At 36.8% G+C, this 27743-nt stretch overlaps 1 protein-coding gene across 2 annotated transcripts; it reads right to left on the bottom strand.

Annotated features, from left to right (window-relative positions):
- Nucleotides 1–2879: 2879 nt before the first annotated feature.
- Nucleotides 2880–27505, bottom strand: LOC132298889 (uncharacterized). Of its 2 annotated transcripts, XR_009479988.1 has the most exons (17): nt 27066–27505; nt 22308–25019; nt 16794–17244; nt 15754–15982; nt 14981–15145; nt 14150–14422; nt 13788–14033; nt 11016–11408; nt 9464–10879; nt 9288–9344; nt 8230–8658; nt 5669–5892; nt 4870–5003; nt 4144–4401; nt 3884–4062; nt 3553–3759; nt 2880–3458 (listed from the first exon to the last, which is right to left on the bottom strand). XR_009479988.1 is itself a non-coding variant. In XM_059795231.1 (16 exons), the coding sequence occupies exons 1-16, from the start codon at nt 27451–27453 to the stop codon at nt 3655–3657; spliced, it is 7659 nt and encodes a 2552-aa protein (XP_059651214.1). In that variant the 5' UTR covers nt 27454–27505; the 3' UTR covers nt 2880–3654. The 2 variants fall into 2 exon arrangements, 1 of the variants encoding a protein (XP_059651214.1); XM_059795231.1 differs by having other exon boundaries at nt 2880–3759.
- Between the last annotated feature and the right edge of the window lie 238 nt (nt 27506–27743).

Below are 27743 nucleotides of genomic sequence, written 5' to 3'. Positions count from 1 at the left end.
ATTTTTTGAAAAATATTGCAAAAATAGATTTCCTCTTCTGCTAGTTGCAAGTGATTTTAGGGCTTTTTACTTTAACAATCACGACCGTAACCTGGTTTTTTTTTTTTTTTTTTAATTTCTTTTAATTCAGGATGTCAAAGCAAGACTCAAATACTTAAAAAAGTGTTGTCGATGTCGAAACTTGGAAAACAAAATCTAAGCTCACGGACTTGACTGTCACGGTACACTAATTCCATTTAAGTACGTTGTCGTTGTCTTATGCACAATGTACATGCACACATTTTCAAGATATAAAGTGTTTAGACAATGCACAAACGCACAATTTATTATTTATCTCTGTCATATTTGACTAAATATAGGCCAGTTATTGTTTTGTAAACAAATTCGCCAAATTTTGGCTAGATATATTTTTATATGCTTCTAATTGATCATGAAGTACTTTTGATTTAAAATATTATTATATTATATTGGTAAAACTGTTAATACTACGGCCCCCTCTTACATTGAATCCTGGCTCCGCCCATGCCTTTCCGCATTTCCCAAATGGATTTCAACATTTTTTAGAGTTGGTTTGGTTAGCCGAAAATTGATGGTGAAAAGTGAAATGAAAGAAAAGAAAATTATATTTCTATCATGCATTTGGTTAACATGATTTTTTTTGTAAAACTTTTGTAGGAAAATATTGTTTCGTTAGTTTGGTTAGCAAGAAAGTGAAAAGAAAATAATTTATATGTCAAAACTATCTTTATGAATTCAATACTAAGTACCATACATCATGCAACAAGCATAATAAAAAATATAAATAATTATTTTATGAATACAAATATATGTGCTTGCATATACATAGAGTCCTAATTTAAAGAGTCAGAAAATTGTAACTTAATTAGGAGTCCTAATTTAAAGAGTCAGAAAATTGTAATTTAATTAGGAGTCCTAATTTAAAGGGTTAGAAAGTAGTAATATAATTAGGAGTCCTAATTTATCGAAAAGAAATAACTCTTTTTGTGAGTCCGAAAGAGAAGGAAAAGAAATAATTGACAAGGGTATAATTGAAAATTAACCTATAATGATACAACTTTCACGTTAAACTAAAATTTTTATGTGTTTTATGGAGGGACCATTTTGCGGAAAATAAAATAATCAGTTGCGGGAATATCACTTTTTTAAAAAACAATTAACTAGTTGACTCTAACCAAACAAACACTTAAAGATCTACTCAGAGTTCATCTTGTGGACCCCATGCCATGTAAGAGACCTCACTCTTAACTACAAGGAGATATCAAATTATACAATCCGACTATTATTTTGGTTATTATCATCATCTGATTCTGTCCAAACTATGTACCTACAAATAAATGAAAGGAAAGGTTGATCAATCTTTGCACTTCAATTATTACTTAAACTAATTCCGGTACGTGACTTAATGATATTTTCTCTCATTTCAACATGAAAAGTAAAGATTTGACTCTTTTCAAAAATGCCTTGGCCCTTGGGATGTTAATTGGGAATTTTTTATTTACCAAGTAAAGTCAAACTTTTTAATTTTTTAATTTTATAATTTTGAAAAATTTTACTCCAATAAATAAAGTAATAGAGTAAATAACATATATAAAACAATAAAATACAACAAAATTTAAAATAACATGATTTAAGAAGACATGAATCAAAATAATGGCGCTTTTACTAGTAATTTCTCTATCTCCTAAAGTGATCTCCTCTCTGCATAAAGACAAACGGGTGCTTGAATTTCTTTGCACTTCAATTATTACTTAAACAAATTCAGGTATGTGACTCAATGATATTTTCTCTCATTTCAACATGAAAGGTAAAGATAGACTCTTTTTAAAAATGCCTTGGGATGTTAATTGGGAATTTTTTATTTACCAATTAAAGTCAAACTTTTTAATTTTTTAATTTTATAATTTTGAAAAATTTTACATCAATAAATAAAGTAATTGAGTATATAACATACATAAAACAATAAAATACAACAAAATTTAAAATAACATGATTTAAGAAGACATGAATCAAAATAATGGCGTTTTTATTGGTAATTTTTCTATCTCCTAAAGTGATCTTCTCTCCGCGTAAAGACAAACGGGTGCTTGAATTTCTTGCCAATAAATGAGGAGAAAAAAAAAAAAAATGCAAACTTTTCAACATTAATAAACTTTATTTTCTAAGCTGATCAGAGGGGACGACTCATGCCTTTTAGTGCCTGTTTTCATGGTATCATGTCATAATCCATGCTTAGTTGGAAGTTCCAACGAAATGAAAAGGCCCACGCATCAATTGAAAGTTTTTAGGGAAATGTCTGATTCAAGTTAGGTGATACCATTCATTTTAATAGCCCCGTAAATGAAATTAATTAGACTATAGACCTTTTCTTATTAGATTAAGATTTTCCATAGACCTAAGTCTTAGATGCTTAAAGCAAACGATTTCTTTTGACATTCTAGCACTGCTAGGGTGTATTCGATCCTATACTCGGTTTTGAACACCAAGCTCTATACCTGAACATCAAGTCTCAATTGTGGCTCTTTGCTTTAAGAAATTTATCTTCAGCTTGATGATTTTCAATCCAGATTGGACCGAGTTTCATAAAGTTGCATTCAGTCTTGTGAAAAATCAATTTGAACGAAGGTTTGGCCTGCCCGGTAACGCCCCTTAATTCTCAATTAATTGTGCATAAACACCACTTCCTCCTTCAAAAGCCCAGGGAAAAGCATACACAGTTGAAAGAAAGGATCAAATTCACTTTTAATGGGGTTTATGGCTTGAATCAAATTGCTATTCACCTACAACATTTTAGACTGCTGCATATACATTTCAGATCCTATGAAGAATACAACCCAAATCTACTTTTTAGTCGAGCGACAGATACAAAAAAAAAAATCACCTTCTGATATATCATAACTTTTACGAAGTTACACATGTACATCCAACTTAAATCATCAAAGCCTTGTATCCCAATTGCTTGGACTACACTATACAGTCTCGGAATTTAGATCAACTAGACCCTTCTCTAGCTATTTAACAAACAATTGTGTATAGACAGATGACAATTGTTTTCTTTTTATATTACACGAGCGAGTATGAAAAATGCAGTTGCAGTTGACACCACTGCAAAAAGTAACCAAGCAACTCTCAGCTGGTTGTAGCTTTTGCTTAAGGAAGACTTCCTAGAAAAGATGACACCAGCCATGAAAACCAGTCAATCAGCCGTTTCAAAATCTCTTACAACAAGTAGCCATCATTGATTTCGACAGAATATTTCACCGAGCTCAGCTTGGTCAAAATAGGAAATGTAGGAGGGATGAGTATATATTGTTCATTTCTTGGTAGAAAATTTCGGCCAAGGAAGAAATTGTTTGATTTACAGAACAGGATTAATTGTTCTGTTTTGGCTTCTTGGAGCAATTTGCAAAAAGACCTAGTATTTCCCTCCTTGTGACACGCTTCAAACAAAAAAATACAGGTCAACAACTGAGTGATTGCTGCAGCATTCATGGGAGAAGACAGCAACATTGCATTTGTAGAATGGTCACCAACCTTGCGTTGTAGAATGGTTTCTCAGAATTCAGTGTTCCCCATCTTCTGAGCTTAGGCTGAAAGATTTCCAGCAATTCTGATGGAACTCGTATAAATTTATTCCTATTCCCTGTACAAGATATCTTTAAGCTGAACCAGCTTTACAGAACCATCTCCCCCACATGAAAGAAAACCATGGGAAACAACTTGAATATCCGTAACAGCGGCCTGCAACAATTGCACAAGATGATTAGTTCATGTGCATAGCTAAATGTGATATATGTTTCAGAACCATATTTTCAGCAAATATTGACATATTGAGAGTTCCAATTTGAATGATAAGAACGATTACCCTCACAACTCCACCAAATCCCCGGGAGCTTGGTTGCATAAAGGTGTGTCTTTCATGCAATTTTGACCAATGGTACACTAACTTGGCTCTCTTGGCATCCCAAAGTTTAACATCTCCATCTTTGCTTCCCGTCAAGAAAAAACTGGTATTTGGGATGGTAGATATTTTGGTAACATCTCCTTCACTCAGATCAATTAAAAACATTAGAAGAAAATATATGATATCCGGTTAAAGTCTGTAAAATACAATGTTTTTAGTACCTAAATGAGCCTTCGGTAGATACCAAAGCATCCCATTTGTATTCTGGTTCCCACTTTTGATCTGCAAATCAGCTGTTGATGATGCAATGATGTTTTGCTCACCACTATCAGAATGTTTGTGCCTCTTTGTTCTTCCAGTAGCTATATAACGGAAGTCATGAACTCCGACATCACCACCTCTTCCGCCAGTCACAATAAGGGGTGAAATAGAACCACTTCCTATGTCATTATCAAACACAGAAAGAGAGCAGGCACCACCTATACACACACAGAGAGAGAGAGAGAGAGAGAGACAGAGGCAGCTATTTCAGTGCACAATTCATCAACACCCCACTGTTGGAAAGGTTAAAAAAGGCAATTATAGAACACTCAATGTGCCAATTATGATGCACGAGGAGATTTAAAGTATACGATTATATTGATACACTAATACAATAGCATATATATATTTACAATCCACATTACTCCTAGTCAATTTTCTTTTGTCGGATTAATTTTGCCCCTGGTTCGCATTTCTTAAATATGACAAACTTAAGCCTGAGACTCCAACCGCCAGAATCCTCTGCAATTCTGCTTTTGCCAAAAGTGTTCTTAAATGAAGTAAAAATGAAAACACTTCTAATTTGAGAGTTCAAACCCACTTCATTAAAATCCTGTAAAGCTTAGAGAGGGTGGGGGGAGCCCTATTTCACCAAATGCAACTCAACATTTTATAGAGAAATAAACCTTCATGACACATGATGGAAGCTCGAGAGGTTGAGGGTGGAGCAAGCATATCCCATATAACCACATTCACACCGTTGGAGCTATGACCAGCAGCAGCAATGATTGATCCACTTGCAGTAACGTAAGTGACATCCCTGCAACCAATATTACAAAAGGTTATTGAACTAACTAAAAGCTCAAACAACTACAAATATGACACATTAACCACAGAGATCCTCCTCTGAGAACAACCTATAAGTTCAGATTAGCAACTGTCTTTCCATGCATAAGAACAAATCTAATTGGGTAGCATTATGGATGTAATTTATCAATTAAAAGGTTGCACAATAGAATCTGAAAAAGCATACAAACTGCTAATTATGCTTCTCTTTTTAGTGGACAACAATTCAAAATTTTTAAATAAATAAAAAAGGAACATGCATGCTCTAACATTTGGACGCTTTTAACATTTGGACTACCCAGGAATAGTGGTACGGGATAAAAATGCACAGAGTATCCAGGAAATGTACCAGTAGAGGCTCACTGATCTCAAACTTACTATTACCATCACAGCAGTAAACTAGCATAACAAAGAATAATAGAACAAGACGATATAGCCATGCCACTGACAAGAAATGCCTACTAATTAAATGAAATCAATCTCATCATTTTGGACAATAACAGATGCTATTTTCAACAAGCTATCAAATTTCTCCGGATCCAAACATCAGTTTTCAAGAGAATTCTGGAACCAACACAGCCCAAATACAACAGAATTTTAACCAAAACCAGCTAATAAATGTTAACAAAGAATACATACGATGCATGATTGTTAAAGCAGAGAGATGATTCTGTTGGGCGGATGTTGCTCCTTCCTCCTACCTCAAGCTGCCATGTGCATACAGTTCCATCCAATGCAGCAGTCGCGAATCTCTGTCCATAGTGGTCAAACTGCACAGCTGATATTGATGCAAGCGCATATGGTGGCGGGACATTAGCAGCAGGAAGTACTCCATATGTTGCAGTAGCTTTGTTCTTTCCAAACTGCATTTATCATTCTGTTTTAGCTATCATATTCAACTAATTTTGACACAGAGCAATACCAACTCAAAGATTGCAATTATTGATTATACTTTTCAATATTTTTTTGTCAGGCATTGTATTTAAGACCATAATTTGTATAAATTTTTGACCATTTTTTCCATGATTTATTTTAATCTACAAATAGTAACAAAATAATGGGGTAGTAAATCAGGACTAGTGCAGTGCAGTTGGGTTGGGTCTTTACAGTAGGAGGTGTACCACTTGTAATGGGAGTATCTGATGGGCCTGGCCCAGATGAGAGTGGAGACACGTGTGTGTGAGAGAGAGAGAGAGCTCTAGTGGCTTGGTGTAACAGGCGGGTGCTTCGCGATCCGACCCAAAGGCTTAAACTGTTAGGTGGGGGGGCTAACACTCAACCCATATGTACCCATCCACTTTTCCATCCGGATCCGATGTGGGACAAGTCCCCACTTGTAACATTCTCCCCCACCCGAACTCGCAACGCCCTCATTGCGGTCAGGCCACCCTGCCAACCCGGGGTGGTGCACCCGGACACATCTATGTCGGGCACTTGGCGTAACACCAGATCAAGGACTGGGTCTGGCTCTGATACCAACTATAATAGGCGGGTGCTTCGCGATCCGACCAAAAAGCTTAAGCTGTTAGGTGGGGCTAATACCCAACCCATATATACCCATACACTTTCCCATCCGAATCCGATGTGAAACAAGTCCCCACTTGTAACACTTGGCCTGAAAGGTGCGACTTCCTGCCGAAGGGTCTGGAGGTGCATAGGAGCATTAAATGATATCGCCTGTCAATTAGAACGGGGCTTTATAGCCACATATGGGGTTAATAGAGACACCTGGGCCACATGATCCAGGGCCTATCGCAATGCAATGGGGTATTAATCGATGCCCATGGCTCTTATGTAAATGAATCCACATGCATGGGCTGGTATGGTGACACTATTCTCGGGTCCAGCAGGTAAGCTACGTGCATGCCATGTAAAGAATGAAAATATCTTTTAATGTCTGCCAAACTGGCCAAGATGTGTTCTGATACCACATGCCTGGACCAGAACGGAAGCCACCTCAAATTACCCCCAACTCTAGCGACCAATACATGCACTTCCAGAATCCCAAAGCCTACATCCTGACCCAAAGGTATAACAGATCTGTTTTCGTATGGAGCAGGATCCCCCTAGGCCCTACCTCCAACCGAGACAGGCATTTCAGAGTCAAGGTGCTTCCCATGAGTGCCCCATCAAGGCAATGAGGGTTCCTGGAACATGAGAGTGCTGTTCCTGCACACAGGTCCCCATACGAGTGATTCTTGGAGAACTTCAGCTGTGACCCTGGCTGAGGGTCTGTGTCAGTTCATCACCAAGTGGTATTGGAATGATAGAAGGCACGAGAATTGGCATGTGTCATCCACATGGATTATGGCAATTTTCGGGTTGCCAACATAGAGCCAATGGAAGGGATAAGACTCCAGTGTGCAATCATAATACAACCTTAGTCATGTCTAGTGTTCTTGTACATTCAGAGTCCATCCAATAGTTGAGGCTCAAAATGGCCATAAATCCAAATATTAAATATGCATCATAAAGATGGTTTTTCTAACATTCACCAATTCATTCATTAGTTCTTTCTTTCTAATGTCTCGGACACATGGCTGACATGACCTCATTATTCTCATTCATCTAAGCATGGTGTAAAAAATTCATCATCATGACAAGAATTCCCCTATTGACCTAGAAGCTCAGTCAATTAAATTACATTTGCAAATTGCTAGTGGATTTAAATAAGCTTTTAAAGTAGACGGTTGTTAACGTGGTATTAAAAAGGACAAGGTCCTATGTTCAAATCTCACCGTCACCTTGATAATTAAATTGAAACACATGTTAGACCAAAAGAAGGCTACACGTGAGCGGGTGTGTTAGAGAATTTAAATATTAAAGTTACACCGTCTCTAATAGCTTAAGCTTTTAGAGTAGATGGTGATTTACACAGAAAAGGAAGGTGGAACTCCACTTGTGTTGTGTTCTTTACACAGCCGGACTCCGCCCGTGTTCTTCACACAGCCGGTCCCAACCCCGGATAAAGGAGGAGGGTTGCATCAGGTAGCTTGACTGCCAGCGTAAAACTTTGTCATGACCAATATGGACATGAATCGGGCTCTACGCTTTGGAAAGTAAAATTCCTAGTAACATGAAGTTACAAGAAAAAAGTTTGGATGGTAAGAACTTCCAAAATCTAAATGATGTAGTTGCTACATGAAAAAGGACCAGTGATATGAATATAGTAACAATCTTTCACAGCCAATGATTCATACCTCCCATAAGTATATGTGTGTGTTGCTAGATCCAACCAAGAAGAAAGGCCTAGAAGGGTGACTAGAGAATGCCCTTGTATTAGTTTTTTCCACAGTGGCAGGTGGATCAACAAACTCCTCAAAGTCCTCTTGAATTCCCCAACCAAGGCCGGATGTGCCAATACCAGCATAACCTGGAACTCCGTATGATCCAACACTGGTTAAGTCTCTCCCTGGTCTTGCCAATGAATCTACACCTACAGTTGCTCCACCCAACCCAAGGTGTGCCCCTTTCTTGGTCCCAAGACCAACCCCAGGAGAAACACAAGTAGGAACTGGGGTAGATTCTGACCCAGCCCACCCATTCTGTGGCCAATCAGCCTCCGCCAAGATATAATCAGACTGATCTCTCAAAGGTAGCCCATCGTCCCAATTAAAGAATATTATCCCCTGAATCAGATAAAATATGATGTTACATAAAACAAAAACAAAATGGCATTTAATACTCAAGATAACATCAATAAACAACCACCAAATAGAAAGGGGAAATAAAAGAGGACCGAGTGTTGCATGTATTACTATTTTACTAAAACTAAAGCCTTCTACCTGATAAAACAGTCATTAATACTGGTCTACCAAAATTTCAAAACTTGGTGTCTCCTAAGTGAAATGCAAACAGTCTATCTTGCTAGCAGTTTACCCATTGAGGTTGTTTTAATAGGAAACAGAAATTTTAACAGCATAAACAAATTCCAGAGCCTCTAAAATACTGCCTAATCATTCCTTTTTGAAATTTTATCTTCCCCACACACACCCCCCACCCCCCCAAACCACCCCCACACCCACACATAAATTAATAGATTCAACTCAATGAAATCATGCTAACCAGAAAAATTGCTCCAACTAAACTTTAACTAGCTCTAGATTACTTGACTGGTGCAATTAAGTACAAAATGCAACTTTGGAAAAGTGGAGGACACTGATGGGACATTCCATTTATATGAAAAAAGAGCATTTTGCAAGCATCCATGTTATCAAATACTTCAGATGAGAGCTAGAAATTATGCAGAGGGTCTGACCTTTCGGTTGCTGGCAACCGCAACTTCTTGTTGATCAATGGAGTTGATACACAATGCCTACTCAATCAAAGAAGATTTATCAATCAAATACAGTAAGAAACTAGAGATTTATGATTGCAGACTGTCATATGCAATAAATGATTTCAACAGAGAAATGATGGAAGAAGAAGAGATACCTCCAAAAGTTCTCCATTTCTCTTACATATTTCTTTAGGTTTCTGGAAAGGAATGACCTCCTTCAAATGGAGTGTATCCTTCCGCACAGAACTTAGCAAAGAATGATCATCTGGAGACAGATGCCCAACAGATGATCCAGCTCCATTACTAGCAAAAATATTGCCATGTTTACCGTCTTGATTACAAGTTTCCTCAGCTTCACATTCCCCCATTATGCATGTATATATCTCACTCCATCCTTTGGAGGGCTTCTGCTTAATATATCGTAACCACTTAGAATTTTCTTCTGTGAAACCTCCACACAAAATTTTAGAATCAGCACAAATATACCACAGTGTTTTTAATGCTGACAATTCATTTTCACTGTTCATTTGGTGCAGATTATCACTACCCTCACTAACATGCTTATGGAGAGCTCTGGGTTGGGATCGACTGAATTCTTCTAACGATAATAGAGTAGGGGTACTTAATCCATTTTCTGCTTTCTGCTGCAGGAAAGATGCAAGCTGCTTTGCATGGTAAGAAGAAATATGCACACAAGTGGTCATCAGTGACTTGGCCAAAACAACTGAAACCAATTCCATATGTTTTTGTGTATTATTGCCTTCAGGTTTCGGAGTAGCAAAATTATGTAATGAGGAAAGTCTACAATTGGGACCAAATGAATAACTGTCATTGAGTTTTTCAGACAATGAATTCAGATGATGTTTCAGAAAACCAGACACATTTCCCCACAAAGAAGCCTCCAAGATTTGCCATCTCTCCGCTTCTGTTACCGAATACATTATATCTTCATCTTGTTCATGTTGAGTTGGCTTAGTGACCTGAACATAACCTCCAATATCATCAACCAATATATTATGAAAGAGCAACTCGGCAATTTGGTGGAGGACTTTTTTCAGATCTTCCATGTTGATTTCATAAGAAGCATGCCCCTTGGTATATGTGATTATAAGAGGTTTCACAATCAGAATTAGACCTCTAAAATTTCTTTGAGTCCAAGCTGATGCAAAATAAACATAAAATTCAAATAAATCAAGAATAAGAAAGGGTATCTTGACGAAATCTTCCGCACAGGAAACAGAAAGCAACTTGAATGTGGCTCTTAAACTCCACAATGACCATATGAGATCCCGCGTGTAGAATCCCCAAGCAGTTAACCAGCCACATCTATTTTCAACAGTCAAATTATTCTCAGTGGAATAGGAATTCAATTGAGAGCAAGTTTTACTACAGGCAATAGTAAATCTTGAAAATAAACATGAAATTTCTTCAGTCGTCTTCAGAAGTAGCTTGTGCAGGATAGGATACAAGAGGGAACTGTCAGATGTGTTGCTTTTATTGTGTGAGGTATAATCTTGCAACGTATGGTATCCAATAAACACTAACCCATTATTGCACAGGAAAATTATTATCTGTAAAAGGAGAGGAGAAAAAAAAAAAAGAAGATAGGGAAGAGAGAGAGATATCAGTCCCTTCTGGAAAACAAAGCACATGCATCAAAGCATATGAGGTAATGAGATGTATATATAGGGGTTCACAAATACATACCATGTTAATTATATGGAGAGGGATCAAAGAGAACTTCTGCTCAAAAAATGCCAGCCCTGAGGTTAGCTTGTGTTGAAAATTTTCAAGTAATATCTTGTACTGATGAATCTCAGACTCAGAGAATGTACATGCTCCAGTAGATGCCATATTGGTGTCTGGCCAGCTTGGATGTTCCCTCCACAATTTCGAGACATACTTCATCGCTAAATCTAGTTTAGCATCTGACTCCATAGAAAAAGTCACATCAGCAGATATCCAATTAGAGGAGGAACTATCGGGGCATGGCTTCAGCATTTCATTCAGAAGTTCATGGTTTGCAATCTCTGATACATTGTGTTGATCTGAACCCCCAAAAATGCTCAGAGGAGATGAAAGGCAATCCAACGCCTCAAGCTTATAATAAATGGCAGAAAAAATTATTCACAATAGATAAGTGAGACACACACACAAATAGTGAGAGAGAGAGAGAGAGAAAGAGAGAGAATATTCTCACAAGTAAAGGGAACATTTTTACAGTATTCCATTTAATGCATAAGATGCTCAAGAAAGTAAATTTAAAGAACAAAAAATTGGCTTGATTTCAAAGTAGAGCACTTGGGACCCGGCATTGTCAAGTTTTACTTTTCGTAGAGTCCTATATTATGTTCATTTTTTTAAGGTTAGTATATAGCTGCTCAGTTCTATATATTTTATATTTTAAAAGGCAGAAGTTAATTTAATAGTTCCAAATCTGCTAGACATGGTGGCCTATGGGTTGTCTTCTTGGTGAAGTTCTGGTATTGAGTCATCATTTGTGGACTTTAGGAAGTCTATTTGGTTACACTAGTCCAAGTATCAATTTCAAGAAACGGAGTCCAAGTTCTATTAGTGTTAGAAAATCCTGAAAGTTTATTAATAACTATTCCATGGTTTCAATTCAATACAGAATAAGGTTTTAATTAAGTTTCCCAACAATTTTGCTCTTCGAGGATTGTGATATGGAATTCCAACCTTAAGTCATCTCCAAGTAAGTGATTGAGTGATTCCTAACCAATCCTTATAGGGGTGCACAAAAAAATTGTCGAACTTGTACACCGAACTGGTCGGTTTGGTCCCAATTTTTCACTGTTTGGTCCAGTCCTGGTTCCAAAAACATGGAATTGTTAATTAACAGTTCGGTTTGGGTTTGGGGTCCTACAAAACCAAACCGAACCGAACTGTCGCTTAAACATATATATATATATATATAATAGCCGACCCCAAGTAGATGGGAAGAAGGCTTGGTTGTTGTTGGATATAATATATGTAATAGAAATTTTATACGATCATAGGTTTCCTAACCCTAAGTTCCCTTCACTTCATGATCTCAGCCAGGCCTCATGCCTCCTCCTCTCTCTCTCTCTCTCTCTCTGTTCAGTGTTCACCGTCACAACACTAGATCCTCCTTCAGCCTTGCCGCCATCGATCCTCTCTCTGTCTCGCTGCCGTTGATCCTCCATCTGCCACCGCTACTCTCTCAATCCCTAATCTTTCTCCAACAACTGGTTCAATATCCTTGGTCGCTATGAGAGAATGTCAGCTGTGCATAGGTATCCTATCTTCAAGGCCTCCACCGGTTGGTCTCTGGTCCAGTTTCACGAAATTTCGGAGCAATAGCTCTTGACCCCTGGTTCTTCATTACTAATCCTCACCCAGCTCACCAAATTTTCTTCTGTTTTCCTCTGGATAATCATCTTCAACAGGCTTCTTTCTAGAACCGTAGAACCGAACCAACCCCTCATGGTTCGGTTTGGTTCCATTGGTTTTCACAGTCTGGTTTGGTTCCAATTTTTATAAAAACCAACTATGGAAATATTGGGACCAGTTTGGTTCCAAAATACTCCTAAACTGATCCAATCCAAACTGTGTGCACACCTAAATTCATCTACATTTCTTTTTATTCTCCTTAATCGCGTGAGGCTCTTTGAGCTTCTTATAGTCTCCTACCTCTTCTACCATTGCTCTTTTCTATAATTCTTTTTGCACTTTAAAAGCTTTAAGCATTATAACTAATAGTAAAAGGAATGGAAGAAGGAAATATTGTTCAAATAACCATGGGAAACAGGTACAATAGGCGATATGAATGAAATTGATAGATTATTAAGAGACATCAGGGAACTTTGATGAAACCAATATAAAACAAAAGAAATCTTGTATTGCAAACTAACATATTAATGTTATAAAATAATTAGGGAAACTTGTCAGGAAACTTGTTTCGAGGGCCTAGGAAAAAAATTATGAGAAGTGTTTTTCTAGTAAGTTTTAACTAGCTTAAGCAAATTTGACTAGATAATATCTGGTAGCATTTCAGAACTAATAAACATAAGCAAACATAAACTTTTTCTACAAGTAAGAAAAAAACAAGAAATATCTTAATTTTAACTTCTATGAAACACGGATATTCAAATATATGGCCAAATGACTTTACTACGACTCAAATTAGAAATATCAATCAGAAATAAACATATATACTTGAATGCAATTAGAGCAAGTCTCTATCCAAAAAGAATATATAACATGCAATGAGAACAAATCTCTGTGCAATATCATGACTTATTTCATCAGCATGCAAGTTATAAGGTATAACACAACATGGATGTGATGCAACCAAAATAGATCCGAATCGAGTAGGTAATGGGTGTCAATATTTCTGAAAGTGCGAGATTTCAAAAAAGGAACTTCGATTGAAACATCATATTATCATTCAGCAATTATAATCCAGGTAAGAAACAAAATATTTTTAGATAAACTTACAGGCATGCCGCATCTGTTTAAGGCAGTTGCACTCATCAGGATTGCCCACCTACCAAGGATTGCAGCATTTTGCTCCCCTACAGCAATTTTCATGCTATTTTTGGTTGCCAACATTAGGCAATACTCACCGATGCTTGGATCTAAAAATGAAGCATGATCGGATAGGAGAGCTGACTTATTGCCCACAGTAGCCATTTGGACACCAACCATGTTCAGAAAAGATTGTGAGTAATTCCCTGATACCCACTGCAAATGAGAAGAGTAAACATAAGCCTATAACATGCCAAAAACCAATTAAATGTACATATATGAAGCTATACAAGGAACACATTTTCAACAAACTTAAATCCGTAACGAAGCACCTCCAGAAAGCTTGAGAGCCAATAATCGCCTTTTTCAATTGCAGATGGAAGCATGAACTTTGATATAAGATTACGTTCTAATGGCCCCCCATATCCATCAACAAGCCGACAAATTACAAGAGCAAGCTGTTCATCTCCAAGGTTTTTTGCACAAACATTTACAGCAGAAGAAGTATCACCTCCAAGCAAAAAGAAAGCAATAGCCAGTTCCAGTTGATGTCTTCCCATTAAAACAAACGCATTTTTCAAAGCAGCTGCCTTATTTTTATCCTCCTGTGACAGCAAGTTGATGTGACTGCTCAGAATACAACAATATAAAAAATTTAAGCCAATTTATTTCTGGCAGTCATTATATGCACGATGAGCAAAATATAATCCAAGAACTCAGAAAAAAGAAAGTAAAGTTACTTAAACAGTTAAATTAAGATTAAAGGTAAAAACCAAGACATTTTTTCCCCCAAGCAGCTGCTGTTTTATACATGAAACAGTGAGTTGATGTGACTGCTCATTAAGTACAACAGATAGAAATTTAACTCCACTTTATGACTGGTTAGGATAAATAGCATCATTTTATACAGTGAGCAAGATGCAAATCATGCAACTAACAGACATACGGAAAATAAACATTAAGTTACCTGGGGATATTAGAGAAGAAGTTCTATTAAGAGAGGGAAAAAAAGAAAAGAAAGAAACAAAGATGTTCAATTATTTTATATGTTTTCTTGAATATCCCAAGAAAAGGATCAACAAATTACCACCTTAAAAATTATTCAGACAATTCCTGCGCTGCTGAAAATTGCATGAAAGAATATTTTATAAACCGCATAATACCTGAAAATTGCGTGAAAGAAATCCCACCAGCGGCTTGTCCTTTTCATCTTTGCTAATTTTAAAGAGACCAGCCAAAACTTGAAGCCTATTCAACGCTATATACAGAAGTGCACAAGCCTTTGGATCCTTATTTTTCAAATACTGTTGTCTTGCCAGCTTCTCCATCTAAAACAAAATAACCTGTGTCAAAGTTGATAAATGTTGTATACAACAGTACTGTAGTCACTATTTTGCCAATAGAATGACTTTGATTATAATAAATCAATGGTTAAAAAATCCAAGTAAAATGGTAGGCAGATGGAATTCACACCCAGAAAATGCGCACACAAATACATACATACATACATACATATATATATATATATATACACACACACATTTCAAGCACCGGAAAAGCTAATCTCTTCAAACATGAACATTAAATTGAGTTGACCCCAAGTAATTGGATAAAGGCCAGGTTGTTATTGTCGTATTAAATTGTGCTGACACGAGTCCAAGTATTGTTTAACTAGGATAATAACAGATATAAGAAGTAAAAATCAGAAAAAGAACAAAACAAACAGACCTCAACAAAGGTAAAACAAGAAAGAGTGAGTACAGAGAAGCAAATTGAAGTGAAAAAAATAAAATATAAGACGAGGGAGGAAGGAAAACAAAAAATGTTATTCACAGATAAAAGTATTATGAAAAAATGAGAGAAATATACGATCAACGGCAGTGGGGAAACTTTTTTATAAAATAAAGAGAGTAAACGAATCAGCTTCACACTTTACCTTTAAGCGCAATTGTGTTGCATTTGTATACCAAAACCCAAAGCCTATGCTCCGCATTTCTTGCCAAGATGATTCATTATGTAAAAGCGAGCCCAACAAATTTTCTTGACAATCAGAGTGGAAAGCCCATGCAACCAGACCTGAGTCAACAGCCAACTCTCCTGAAAATGCTAATCTACCAAATCTCCGGACAAAATATAGCTGTTTAAACCGCACCGCAACCCAAAACCTTTAGAGAGAGAGAGAAAAAAAAAAATGTGATATCAAATGAAGAACAATAAAATTGGATAAAATAGCAATTAACCAAGAGAGAACAAGAGAGGAGAGAAGAAGAATAAAGGGGAAAAAATTACTGAAATATCAATATATTTAATAATCAATCATAAAAAGGTACCTTAACAATGTTATCAACCCACATATAAATAGGCATCGAGGAAAACCCTAATCAAATCCTAGTAACATAAATAAAACCCTAAAATAATAAATTACTGAAATATCCATAATAATAATAATAATAATAAATAATAAAAATCCCTCAATCTATCTTTCCCACGTCTCCAATAGTAGGTGTGGGCCAAGTGTAATAAAAGCTCTTGGGCAATGCTCGGTACTTCATCAACAAATCTTTGGTGGACAAAGATTTGAATCCTTGTTGGGCAAAGAATGCAACTACTTGAGGCTCAAGGACAATTACTTTCGGCCCATGTCTAACAAGACATTCCTACACCAATTACAACTCAAAGACCAATCTAATAACAGTTTGATAAATACATGACATTCTATCACCTAAGGTTTTGGTCCTCATACTATCATCTTCAATAGTTACTATGTTGTCCAACAATCAGTTTTACACTTTCCTGTAGGCACTTAATTAAAAAATAAAAAATCCAGTATATAAGATTCTATAGCATTGACCTCTGTAAAATCAAAATGAATCCATTGAAATCATAAACTAGTCCTAAGAGCTTTATGTGAGCAGATCATTAATAAAATGGCAAAAAATTATCTTAAATCCAAAGGGCCTACATAGTCAGAGGTACCTTCGACCAGGTTCATCAAGGCTTCCATAAACAGAAGTGGAGTGCGGGTTACTAATATCATGGAGAAGATCAATAACAGCAAGAACTTGCATCTTTTCTGTGTTGGTAATAGCTGCAAAATCATACAACTTCTCAATTGGTTCAACAAAGTCTTGAAGTTCAGATTTTGTTGAAGATGAAGTGAATGCATTGTCGGATCCCCAACTGTATGCAGAATGAGTAGAGCCTTTCTGAAGCTGTGAAGATGATGAAATTAAAGAGGCATCTTCACCCCATTGAAATGCCTTGTCACTTGAACTTGTTGAAAGAAATCCTTCAAGATAATTTGACAAGTGAACTGGCGAAATGATGTGGCCAGAACTTGCAGAGCGATATCTTTTTACAAAAGCATTACTAGAAGTAAGATATTCAACAAGATGCTGTAGAGCTACATATGCACGTTTCCAATAGCCTGAGCACAATTGAATTTATGGTGAAAGTTAACATCTGGTCAAGATATAACAACAATCACAAGCTCATGTGAAATGAATTTATGAACAGTTTAAAATCAACATGCGGTAATATAGAACTAAAATCTAGTCACCTTTCTGGTATTAACATGATAAATAAGAACCTCTAACGCTTCAGGAAGCAAAATGGAAAACAATGGAAAAGATTGTATTTGGTGATGAACCTCAAATGTTTCTAGAAATTGGAAACTTGTGTTTTAGATGAAGCAAAAGTTTATTGCCCATGAAGCCAAAAAAAATGTTTATTTACTCTTCAAAAGAAAAGGAAAGTGTAACCATCTTCTACCAGCAGACCACATCCTTCATCACCACCACTATTTCCACCATCTCCTCCACCAATCCACAATCTTCACAACCACTAATCACCAACACCACCACTTTACCTTTACTTATTTTTTTTCGGTTAAATATTTTTGTAGAAGACCTATTTTTAGTAGAATAATGTGCAGAAGATTTATCCAAACACACTTTTGAGGATCAGTTTTCGAATTTAAAGTACAATATATATATATATATATATATATATATATATATATATATATATATATATATATGTTCAAAAGTACTTTCAATAGGCATAATTTCTTATTTTTCTTAAGATGAAACCTGTAATTCGAACCAGAGCATGTGCTCTCAAGTGTGCAAATTATGTACCATCTATGAAAGCACTCGAGTACCCCATACAATGCTAATCCAAAGTTGGTTTTATGGTGGGTTTAGGTAATGGAAAGATTTTAAGTTTATGAACTTCAAAGGTAGAAAAAAATGTATAGGATAATAGGATACATAGACAAAACAAGTAGGAACCAGTTTAAGTTTCATAGTGACTGGTTGCTGGAATTTCAGAAAAGTAGCTGCCAGAAATTCTGGACAAAATATTAATCATCATCATCCTTACCTCAATCCCATATGAATAGGGGCAGTTACATAATTTTCATTTTTCCATTCTTTTCTACTACAAAGTATCTCTCCTATAATATTTAACTTTAAACGCCATTTTTCATAACTTCATCTCATGTTAATTTGGGTCACCCTCTGACTCTTACCCTTAGTCTTCCCCTTCTTACAAGTGCATCTATATGTCTTCTTTGTATGCATCCATACCACATAAGTCTATTTTCTCTTATTTTATCGCTAATAAGCGCCACTTTAAATTACTCTCACACACTTTGATTAGAAACCAATCTTTTCTAGTCACTCCTACCACCCATCTAACATCCTCATTTCAGCTAAATGAATTCATTGTTTTTATTTCTTTTTTAAGACCAACACTTTGCTCCATATAAGATAGTTGGTCTAATAACCAATCTATAAAATTTTACTAACCTTTTTTATTATTCTTTTACCACATAAAACACACTACCTTACTCCATTTTGTCCAACCTGATCCAATTCCACTAATTATTTCACCATCTATCTCATAATTCTTATGTATTACATCTTAAGTATTGGAAATGATTATTTTGGATCCTTTGGTTTTGAAATGTGATCATTATATTATCAATATCCCTTTGATTCTAATGCATTTCTCCACAAATCTAATTTTGTTGCTAAATTTCCTTTAGAAATATCCAATAGCACTATAACAACAAGCACAATGGCATGTCTCCTTGTAAGTCTTTCGTGATTTCATCTACAATTTTTTTTTGATAAATATGGGCTTAGTGCTTGATCCTTGGTACAATCCTATTTATATATATATATATATATATATATATATATATATATATAAACCCCACTAGTCTCGCAACATATAAAGTGAACACTAGTTTCTGTATTCATATGCATATCCTTAATAATCTTCATCATTTCTGTATGAATTTGTTTTCTTTGTAAAGCTCACCAAATTATGTCCCTCGGTACCCAATCATATGATTTTTCTAAATTTAAGAAAAACATATGTAAATCTTTATGATAAAGGAAACACATGGGCGGATGTTTTAAGGTTTATTTGAGCAAGATATGGTAGAGGCACATAGGCGCATTTGGGAGATTTGAATAGCAACCCCTAAGAACATTACTTGAAGAGAACAAGAAGAATTCTCATCAAAAATTCCTTAGAAAAATCATATGATTGAGTACTGAGGGACATAATTTACAAAGAAGGGGTGCAGCACGAAGACTTCCCAGGGGGTCACCCATCCTAGTACTACTCTCGCCCAAGCACGCTTAACTGTAGTGTTCTGATGGGATCCGGTGCATTACGGTTGGCGCTGGAGGCTTTTTCCCTTGGAAGTCTATTTGGCGATCCAAAGCCCCCCCTCAAGGTGGCCTTCTTTGCGTGAACTTCTGTCTTGGGTAGGATTTTAACCCAGGATAATTTGAGGAGGAGGAACCAGGTGGTGATTAATAGATGTTATTTGTGTTTGCATGATGAGGAGACTGTTGATCACTTTCTGCTGCATTGTAGCATGGCTAGGGGCTGTTGGGACTTGATGATTGGGTTGTTTGGGGTCTCGTGGGTGATGCCTAGCTCCACTAGAGGGTTGATTGAGGCTTGGAGAGGATTTTCAGTGGGGGCTCTCATTCAGGACGCTTGGAGGGCTACGCCTCTTTGTGTTTGGTGGTGCATTTGGCTTGAGAGAAATAGGAGATACTTCAATGGAAAGGAAAAGCCTATCTCTATGCTTAAGTTCTCTATTCTTTCCACTCTTTTTTGTTGGGTTTCAGGGAGGGATTTTCGATCTGTAGAGGAGTTGGTTGTTTTTTTGGCCTCTTTGAAGGCTTGAGGCACTTTGGCCTTGTTTTTTGTACTTGGGCCCCGCTCCCCTTTTGAGCGGTTCTTCAATAAAATTTACTTATCAAAAAAAATATATATATTCCTTAGGAGTCAGTCACTAAGGTATTATATATCACAACTCACACTTTTTCTAGTGAATATAAAGATTACATGGATATATATAGGTTGTTGGACTTCTCTTACTCTTCCTAACTTCTCAAGTATGTAGTTTCGCCATCAGCTGTTAGCATGAGTAGGAGGGGCATGGTTCAAGTTCCTGTTAAGACATAGGTATTATATATGGTTAAGTGCGGTAAACCCCTGAACTTTGCTGGAAGAAGCAAGAAACGCACCTAAACCTTTTCTTTTGGCTGATAACCCCTTATAGTATCATGATTCTTGCAAAGAGACCCCTTACATCAATGCGGCATCTAAAACCTAACGGTTGTGGGTGTCAGGTGAGATATTTAAGAGCAGTAAACCCCCCTAATCTATTCCCGAAAATGCACTAAACCCCCAGAAATTTATATTTGGCAACCCCTTTTAATTCTTGGGAGTTCACAGCAACTAAGTAGGGGTTCTTTTTTAAACTAGCAAATAGTTCAGTGGGTTTACTACAATTCACCCTTTTTTCAAAGGGAAAAATAGTCATTTTACCTTACAGTTAATGGCAACTTAACATCATGACCTTTTTTGCAAGTTTGCTATTATATAGGGGGTTACTTGAAGCATCAGGGAGTTCTCTCTAACTCGCGAGAAGTTCAGGAAGGTTTAGTGCACCTTATTAAACAATATGACCAAACCTCTAAACAACATAAATTAATCTTAAATAAGACCCATGCACGCCTACTATATCCCATATCCAGCAATTCTAAAATAATTATTGAAATATTGTTGACTTGTTAAATTAAGAATACACAAACAAAATCATAGTAGCAGCATACTCAACTCAATAAAGCCTTTTCCCAACTCCTTGGGGTCGATTAAATAAGTCCAACTTTTCCATTCTACTCTAAGGCCAAAGCCCCAAAGCATCATAATCGATTCAGATGCAGTCAATGTGGATCACCAACTGCCCTGTTTGATAATGTCTTCTTAAAAGATTAAATGCATTAACTTGGTTTTACAAGCATAGAGGAAGCATTTAATTTTCACCAAATAAAAAATATATATATAGAACAAAAGCTGCGCCTCCATGAATGACTGGTAGTCATTAGAAAACATTGGCGGATCAAAACAAAGACTATAGCTATGACAATTAATTTTTGTTAATAGGCAGAGCTGCTTCAATTTTTATAATCAATATATTCAGTAAATTCTTATCAAGAACAAAAGGAACACAAAAAAATACAATAAAATAAAATAAACAGTAAGCCACTGAAAACTGAAAAAGAAATACATAATTCATACATCTACAAAAAGGTGACCTGCTCCTCCCATGATAATGGAATTACTAATATCTATCAAGCATAGTCTTGATGTTTAAAACCAAAGAGGAAACGACATCAGCAATTCTTTCATAGATATAGGCATGAGTTTCAAGACGTAGCCACCAGATTTATTCTAGATGTGTTCACATTTAAAGTACAAATTACTTCTAGAATGCTAGAAATTCCTTCAAATGATGGACCCAGGAATTTTTAGTTGCAGAGGCGGAATTAGTAGCATGAAAATAAATTTGAAAAAATTATCAAGTCCAATAATTTTCTTCGCAACATAATTTTGGAAAGTAGATCTAAGAATATTTTTTATAGATTAAAAGTATTCCATAACTCACTAAATGCATAAAAAAAGAAAAATAATATGGACAGAGGTTATATTTGGATTATTGAAATTTCCTTCCAAAAGTGGAGTTCCAAAAATAAGAACTAAATGATTCATGTGGAGATTCCTCAAAATTTTTTGGGCGGGCAACATAATAAATCTTTTGGATATTTTGAAACTCACTATATAAAGGTTCGTATTTTTTAGGACCAAACATTTTGGGGGAGCCATAGTCTCCACATAGTTTCGTCCCCGCTTCCAATAAACATCATTTTTGGAGGGCACCCTTCCTTGTAATGCAGAAACCTCTGCATTAATGCAAAGAACAGAGTGTTCCCATAGTAGTACATATTGCCAGTAATAAAACAATTGCAATAAGTCCAACAGGATATAATGTCAAGCTTCTTACGAGTGGTAATCTTATCTTTCTTTTTCTCAGAATTTTAATTTTTCAATTAGATTTCTGAATCTTGAAGTTGATGTGATATTTTAAAAAATAAATGGTCAACTGACTTGTAATACCTGAACAAATATTCATCAGGAGTGCCTCAGGGTGATAAACAGGGAGAGCTCCACATAACTTTTCAAGTACGTCTGACACTCTCCAGAAACCAGAAGCAATAGCCAGATTATTCTTCTGTTGCACACTTGCTATGAAAATGCTTGATAGAATATCATTTTTTATATTCATTTTCATACGAGGCCTGGACCAGCATTGTTTACCAATGTCTTCCGTTGATGATCTTTTGAGATCACAAATCTCACAATCAGTGAAAATTGCAGTAAGCATATGGTTATCTGATCCACCATTGCAATCAAGAGGCTTTCCCTTGCTAATTTTCAAGTTGCAGTTAGTTTGGTGTTCCTTATCGCCCAAAAATATCCATTCACTAAAGAGACAAAAGTAATCATCATAAACAACCACAGCAGTCATTCTAGGGCCCCAAAGGAAATCACGGATGGGAGGGTAGGAATGAGCAAATGCAATGCAAAACCAAATATTTCTTTCTGAAAGTTTTCCCTGTTCATGTTCCAGAAGAGACTGACCACCACAGCGTCTTTGAGCATATACCTTCAATTCATTTTGCAAGCAAACCCCAAGTAACAGCTGACCATTCCCCATAGTCAACCAATTTAAAGTAATAAAATCTCCATCAAGAGATAATGTATCTTCTAGTATAAAACTGCCTGCAACTGTGAGGTGCACACAGTTCCATATATTAAGAGTGGTAAATTTTTTTGAATGACCTGTCGGGCAGACAGTTGCAATCTTTTGACCACAATCAGAAAATGAAATTGCAATGATGGGGCCTTGATGAGCGGCAAGCTTGCCCACAAGCTCCCACTGTGAGTTTGAGCTTGGTGGTTTTGCTGGCAAACTTCTCCATAGTTTTAAACTACCATTAGTGCAGCCAGTGACCATTTGATATGCAGAATAGTTGCTAGACGAGGCATTAACGGAAATCCACTTTTGTTCTCCAAAGAGAATATAATTATTGGGAGAGATCATGGCAAAACATGTAACCTGATCATGGTTGTGTGGATGTGGTAATACAGACGAGCAAGGATCAATAGCAACACAGTATTTCTTACCACCAAAAATACTTTCAAATTTCCATGTGCTGTTTTCAGCTGTATCTCCAGCGTCAATATTGCATCCACAGCAGCTTCCAGATAAATCATAAGAATGCATGATAATTTTCCATGATAAAGCGTGAAAGCCCTTCTTCCATGCAGCTAGCAGCAAAAAAATATTGGAAACAAAGGTTTTGTTACAGGTCGAAGGCAAAGGAAGTGAACAGATATTGGCAGGCCCAACTTCATAACCATGACTTGTAAAAGGGATGGTGCATAAGTTGTGACATAGCATTTTCTCTTCTTCACTTTTAGAAATCTTAACTATAAAGCAATCAATACCACCGGCATGTCCCATAAGAAGAACAAGGTCTTCATCTAGTACTGCCGGTGCCCAACTCATGCTTGTATATATAGGATAAGAATCCTGAAGTACAAATTTTCCAGAAAGTTTCCAAGAGGGATTCAATGTTGGCAGGCCCATGATGCAATTGGAAATGGTGGAAACTGACCAAAACAGAAGCAATCCATCACTATCCAAAGAAACAACAAGCCCAGCTTCACATATATAAGGATGCACTGCAACTTGTAAAATTTTTCCAGTATGGCCGTCTATGTTCAGTACTCCACCAGCACAACATGACAATAAATTATTCGTCCTGGGTTTATTTAAAGATACATCCACAGAATCAGTTGATGTCTGAGTATAGAAGAGTAACCAACCAAAGGAATTACAAGGCAATAACCGAATTAAAGAGCATGTTGTTGGTGGACTGCAGACTTGATTCCTTGAGATAACAACTTTATTAAGTAGCAAACTTCTGTTTCCCTCTTCGGAATCTTTTAGCTCTTCTCTCTTCCATAAAGTCACTCGTGGGAATCTCATTGGGGCAACATCATCAAGACAGTGGATGGCCCAATAAGTCACAAACATTTTAGGACCAAACCCAATTAACCACTCGCACCAGCCAGCCTTATCATAGTGATTACCTTCTGAAGAAAAATAATGGATATCTCCTTTACCAGTACTGATTAGACCATCACTTTCGATTGCCCATCTTACATATATATCGGAGCCCAGCATTCCATTCAATGCCTGGTTTATCTCAATTACAGCAACAACATGGAAAGACCGCCTTGTTTTCTGATCATTAATGTCCTTGCTGGTTTTTTTAACCCTGCCATCATCAATCTCACTCCATAACCTTACAGTTCCATCTAAGCAGCACGTCAATAACACATGCCTAAGTGAATGTCTATCATCCTTCTTTGATTGTCTTCTTGTTGATGGCCTCCACTGAATCATAGAAACAGGCAGAGGATGGTGTAGCTCAGCTTTCACATATATGGAATTTCTATCACTATAACACACAAACACGCATTTGGTTGCCTCTCTGATCAGTGAAGATGGTCCTTCACCATGCAGTTTACCAAGAGGTGCTGTTGCTGAAGGTTCTTCGATGGACCAGGTAGCAGAAACCAGAGTTTGAGGCAGTTCTGTTTTAAATTTCCATGCTATTTCCCAGGACCTGCCTTTATTCCTCCACAAAACAACATCAATGCCGCCCGATACTATCCCATCCCCTGATCCTGTCCACTTGATGGCTTCTACCTTGGTAGATTGCACAAGCACTGCAGCCTGGCTCCAACAAAAAGAACCTGAATATGACTAAAAAAGTTCAAATTTAAATTATTCAAACAGAGGGTTGGTAGAAGAAAGGGAAATCCAAAGATGTAGTTGACCCCTGTAGCAGATATTCAGGGGTGTGGAAGCCTGTAAATGTGTTGTGTCAAACGCTAAGCATCACCAAAAGATCTTTTTGTAAAGAAAGTTAAAAAATTAAAAAGAATACAAAAAATAAAAGGAACAGAGAGAGAGAGAGAACCATTCAAAACTTTCTTTTAATTATAATGGTCTTTTCAGAAGATAGAAATTTAGAAGTCGGTCTTTTTTCAAATGACCAAACAAATTGAATTGTGCACATATTATATGTACCACATTCATACTCCATGTATCATTGCATATCAGTAGATAAAAGCGAAGATGCGAATGTGATGCACATTATTGATACATGTAAAATATAGCATATATTCTAATTGTGTGTACTTCATATATCAAATTATAGAATACATTATCAAAGAAAATGCGTGAAAGGTTACGATGAAGGAAGAAACATGTCTCAGACTAAAATGGCCTTTGGGCTGAGACGAATACAAAAATTCAACTCAAAGTACATACTGGTCTACGTTACATGGACTTGGGTACAAGTATGTGTGTTAGTGTCGGATTTATGAAATTTCTAAATCCAAGGACAAGGGAATGCGGCTAAATATTAATATTATTTGATATTTTTTCTTTTACTGTCTAAAATAAATTAATGTTTTCACATACTTGAAGCAATAATATAACAAAAAGATCATAATAAGAGTGTTTTACATAAATTGCATAGTAAATTTAAATTATTATATACTTACCACGATCATATTAAGGACACACATTTCATACCGATCATAGTTGTTAAAGGATCAAGGCAAACTAAGGCGCCAACCTGGAGCCTAAGCACAAGGAGCGAGCCTGATTGAAGCAAGGCGCGTGCATATAATAATGCATATTTCAACATATATTATTATATATATTCATAATCAAGCAGTAATTGCAATTAATTGAAGTAGTGAACCATAAATTTATAAATTTTGTCAAATATTTTATAAGGTTAAACAATACGATATCATATAGAACCTTTTAATTTAGTAGTCATTAAGTAAAAAATAAAATGATATGAATAAATGATTAAAAAATACAAGGCACGCCTTTTTTGAGCTTGGAGCTTACTAAAAAGAGCCTGAGGGATTTATGTCAACTTGATTGAAGACGCCTCACTTGTAGTAGGTTGAGGCGCTTTAGCTGAGCCCTGACGAGCCTGGGGCTTTTTTGGAACCTAGGCGCGCCTTTAACAACTACGATGCCCGAGTGTCATGCAACCAACACGGGCACTTCATGCATTTTTTAGTAGTCCATGTAATATAGGTATTTCTTACCACTCTACATTCTGCCCCACTAATTCAACATCTCCTGTATATTACGTACAGCGTTCACCACTGGCTTCACTTACTGTTGGTTCACACGACATGACAAGCACTTGTTATTCGAGTCTCTCCTTAAATTTTCCACATACTGAGCTCACAGTCATACTGATATAGTGATTGTGAGAAACAATCTGCCCCTCATGGACAAAGCACCTGTTGAAGTGAGCAACACTCAGTGGAATAGTCTAACAACAAAGATGATGACTTTGTTGTAAGACTTCGATACATGAGGAGTCCTTCAAAGTATTATTTTGTCCCCACGTGAGAGAACTTATAGCTGAATCATTCACAAGCATAATACATTCCGAGCATACTCAAAATAATACTACAATAGAATAATTTCAATTTACCAATTCAATAAAAAATTCAACCCAGAAAATTAACCTATAAGATTCTAGGTCAGCTTCCATGATACTACATTGGGGAATTCAATTCATATGTACTCGAAGTACACAGTATTCATATGATATTATCAACATATGTACACACTGTGTGTACGCGCAAGCGCTAACAATATGTATTGTTTGGGATTGATTAAGCTTCTATATATTTTTATGATCAATAGAACAATTCCAAATTGAATCTGTACATAGTATAGTCTGAATGTACACCACGTACCACTTGAAGTTGCAGAGTTATGCGAAAACAAGCCGATGCAGTTATCCAATGCGGCAGCAAGATCTCCGAGCGAGGGTGTGGCAGGGGACCAAGCAACTGCCGATACGGCATCCGTACCGTCGGAGGAGAGTTCGATGACTTGGCGAAAAATGGGACCGATTAGGGCTTCTTCTTCGGACAGTGGGGACGGGAAGTGAGAGATCACGAGGAGAGAGGAGGCTGCGTAGGCGATCCATGAGTAGCCGGCGAAGTCCGGCAACCAATCTATGGCGGATTCGGAGCGGGTCGGAGCCGGAGGGATTGTCTCCGATTGGATGAGTTGAAGAGGTAAGTGGTCGGCGAAATTGACGGTGGAGCTTGAGCTCTCTGATTCGATTAGAGTGGACATAGTGGTGTTGGCGGAGTGCTGCTACTTCTTCCTGCCAAAATTAACTCTCCCGTGTAAGTAGAACCGGTTACATAACCGGTGTAGGTAGAACTGGTTACATAACCGGTTGTGACTAGGTGTTACAAGGAGAGACTTGTCCCATATCGAATTCGGATGGGAAGTAATGTGGGTATAAATGGTTGGGTATGTAGTACTATCCAATAGTTCGAGTTTTGGATAAATAGGCAAGCGCCTATCCGTTACAGTTAGTATCAGAGCTAGACCCAGTCCTTGATCTGGTGCCACGCCAA

This window comes from Cornus florida, unplaced genomic scaffold, assembly GCF_030987335.1.
Source record: "Cornus florida cultivar Cherokee Brave unplaced genomic scaffold, ASM3098733v1 CherokeeBrave_3.0.0_Hap2_Chr03, whole genome shotgun sequence".
In the NCBI taxonomy this organism is placed as follows: Eukaryota; Viridiplantae; Streptophyta; class Magnoliopsida; order Cornales; family Cornaceae; genus Cornus; species Cornus florida.
The sequence above is the reverse complement of the archived record's forward strand: the minus strand, read 5'-3'. Positions and strand labels throughout refer to the sequence as shown.

Coding starts and splice junctions, on each gene's coding strand:
- LOC132298889 (XM_059795231.1), bottom strand. CDS start 27,453: ATGTCCACTCTAATCGAATCAGAGAGCTCAAGCTCCACCGTCAATTTC. Junction 14,423..14,980: donor TTCTTTCACGCAATTTTCAG/GTATTATGCGGT, acceptor TTGCTGTCACAG/GAGGATAAAAATAAGGCAGC. Junction 3,760..3,883: donor GATTTGGTGGAGTTGTGAGG/GTAATCGTTCTT, acceptor CAATTGTTGCAG/GCCGCTGTTACGGATATTCA.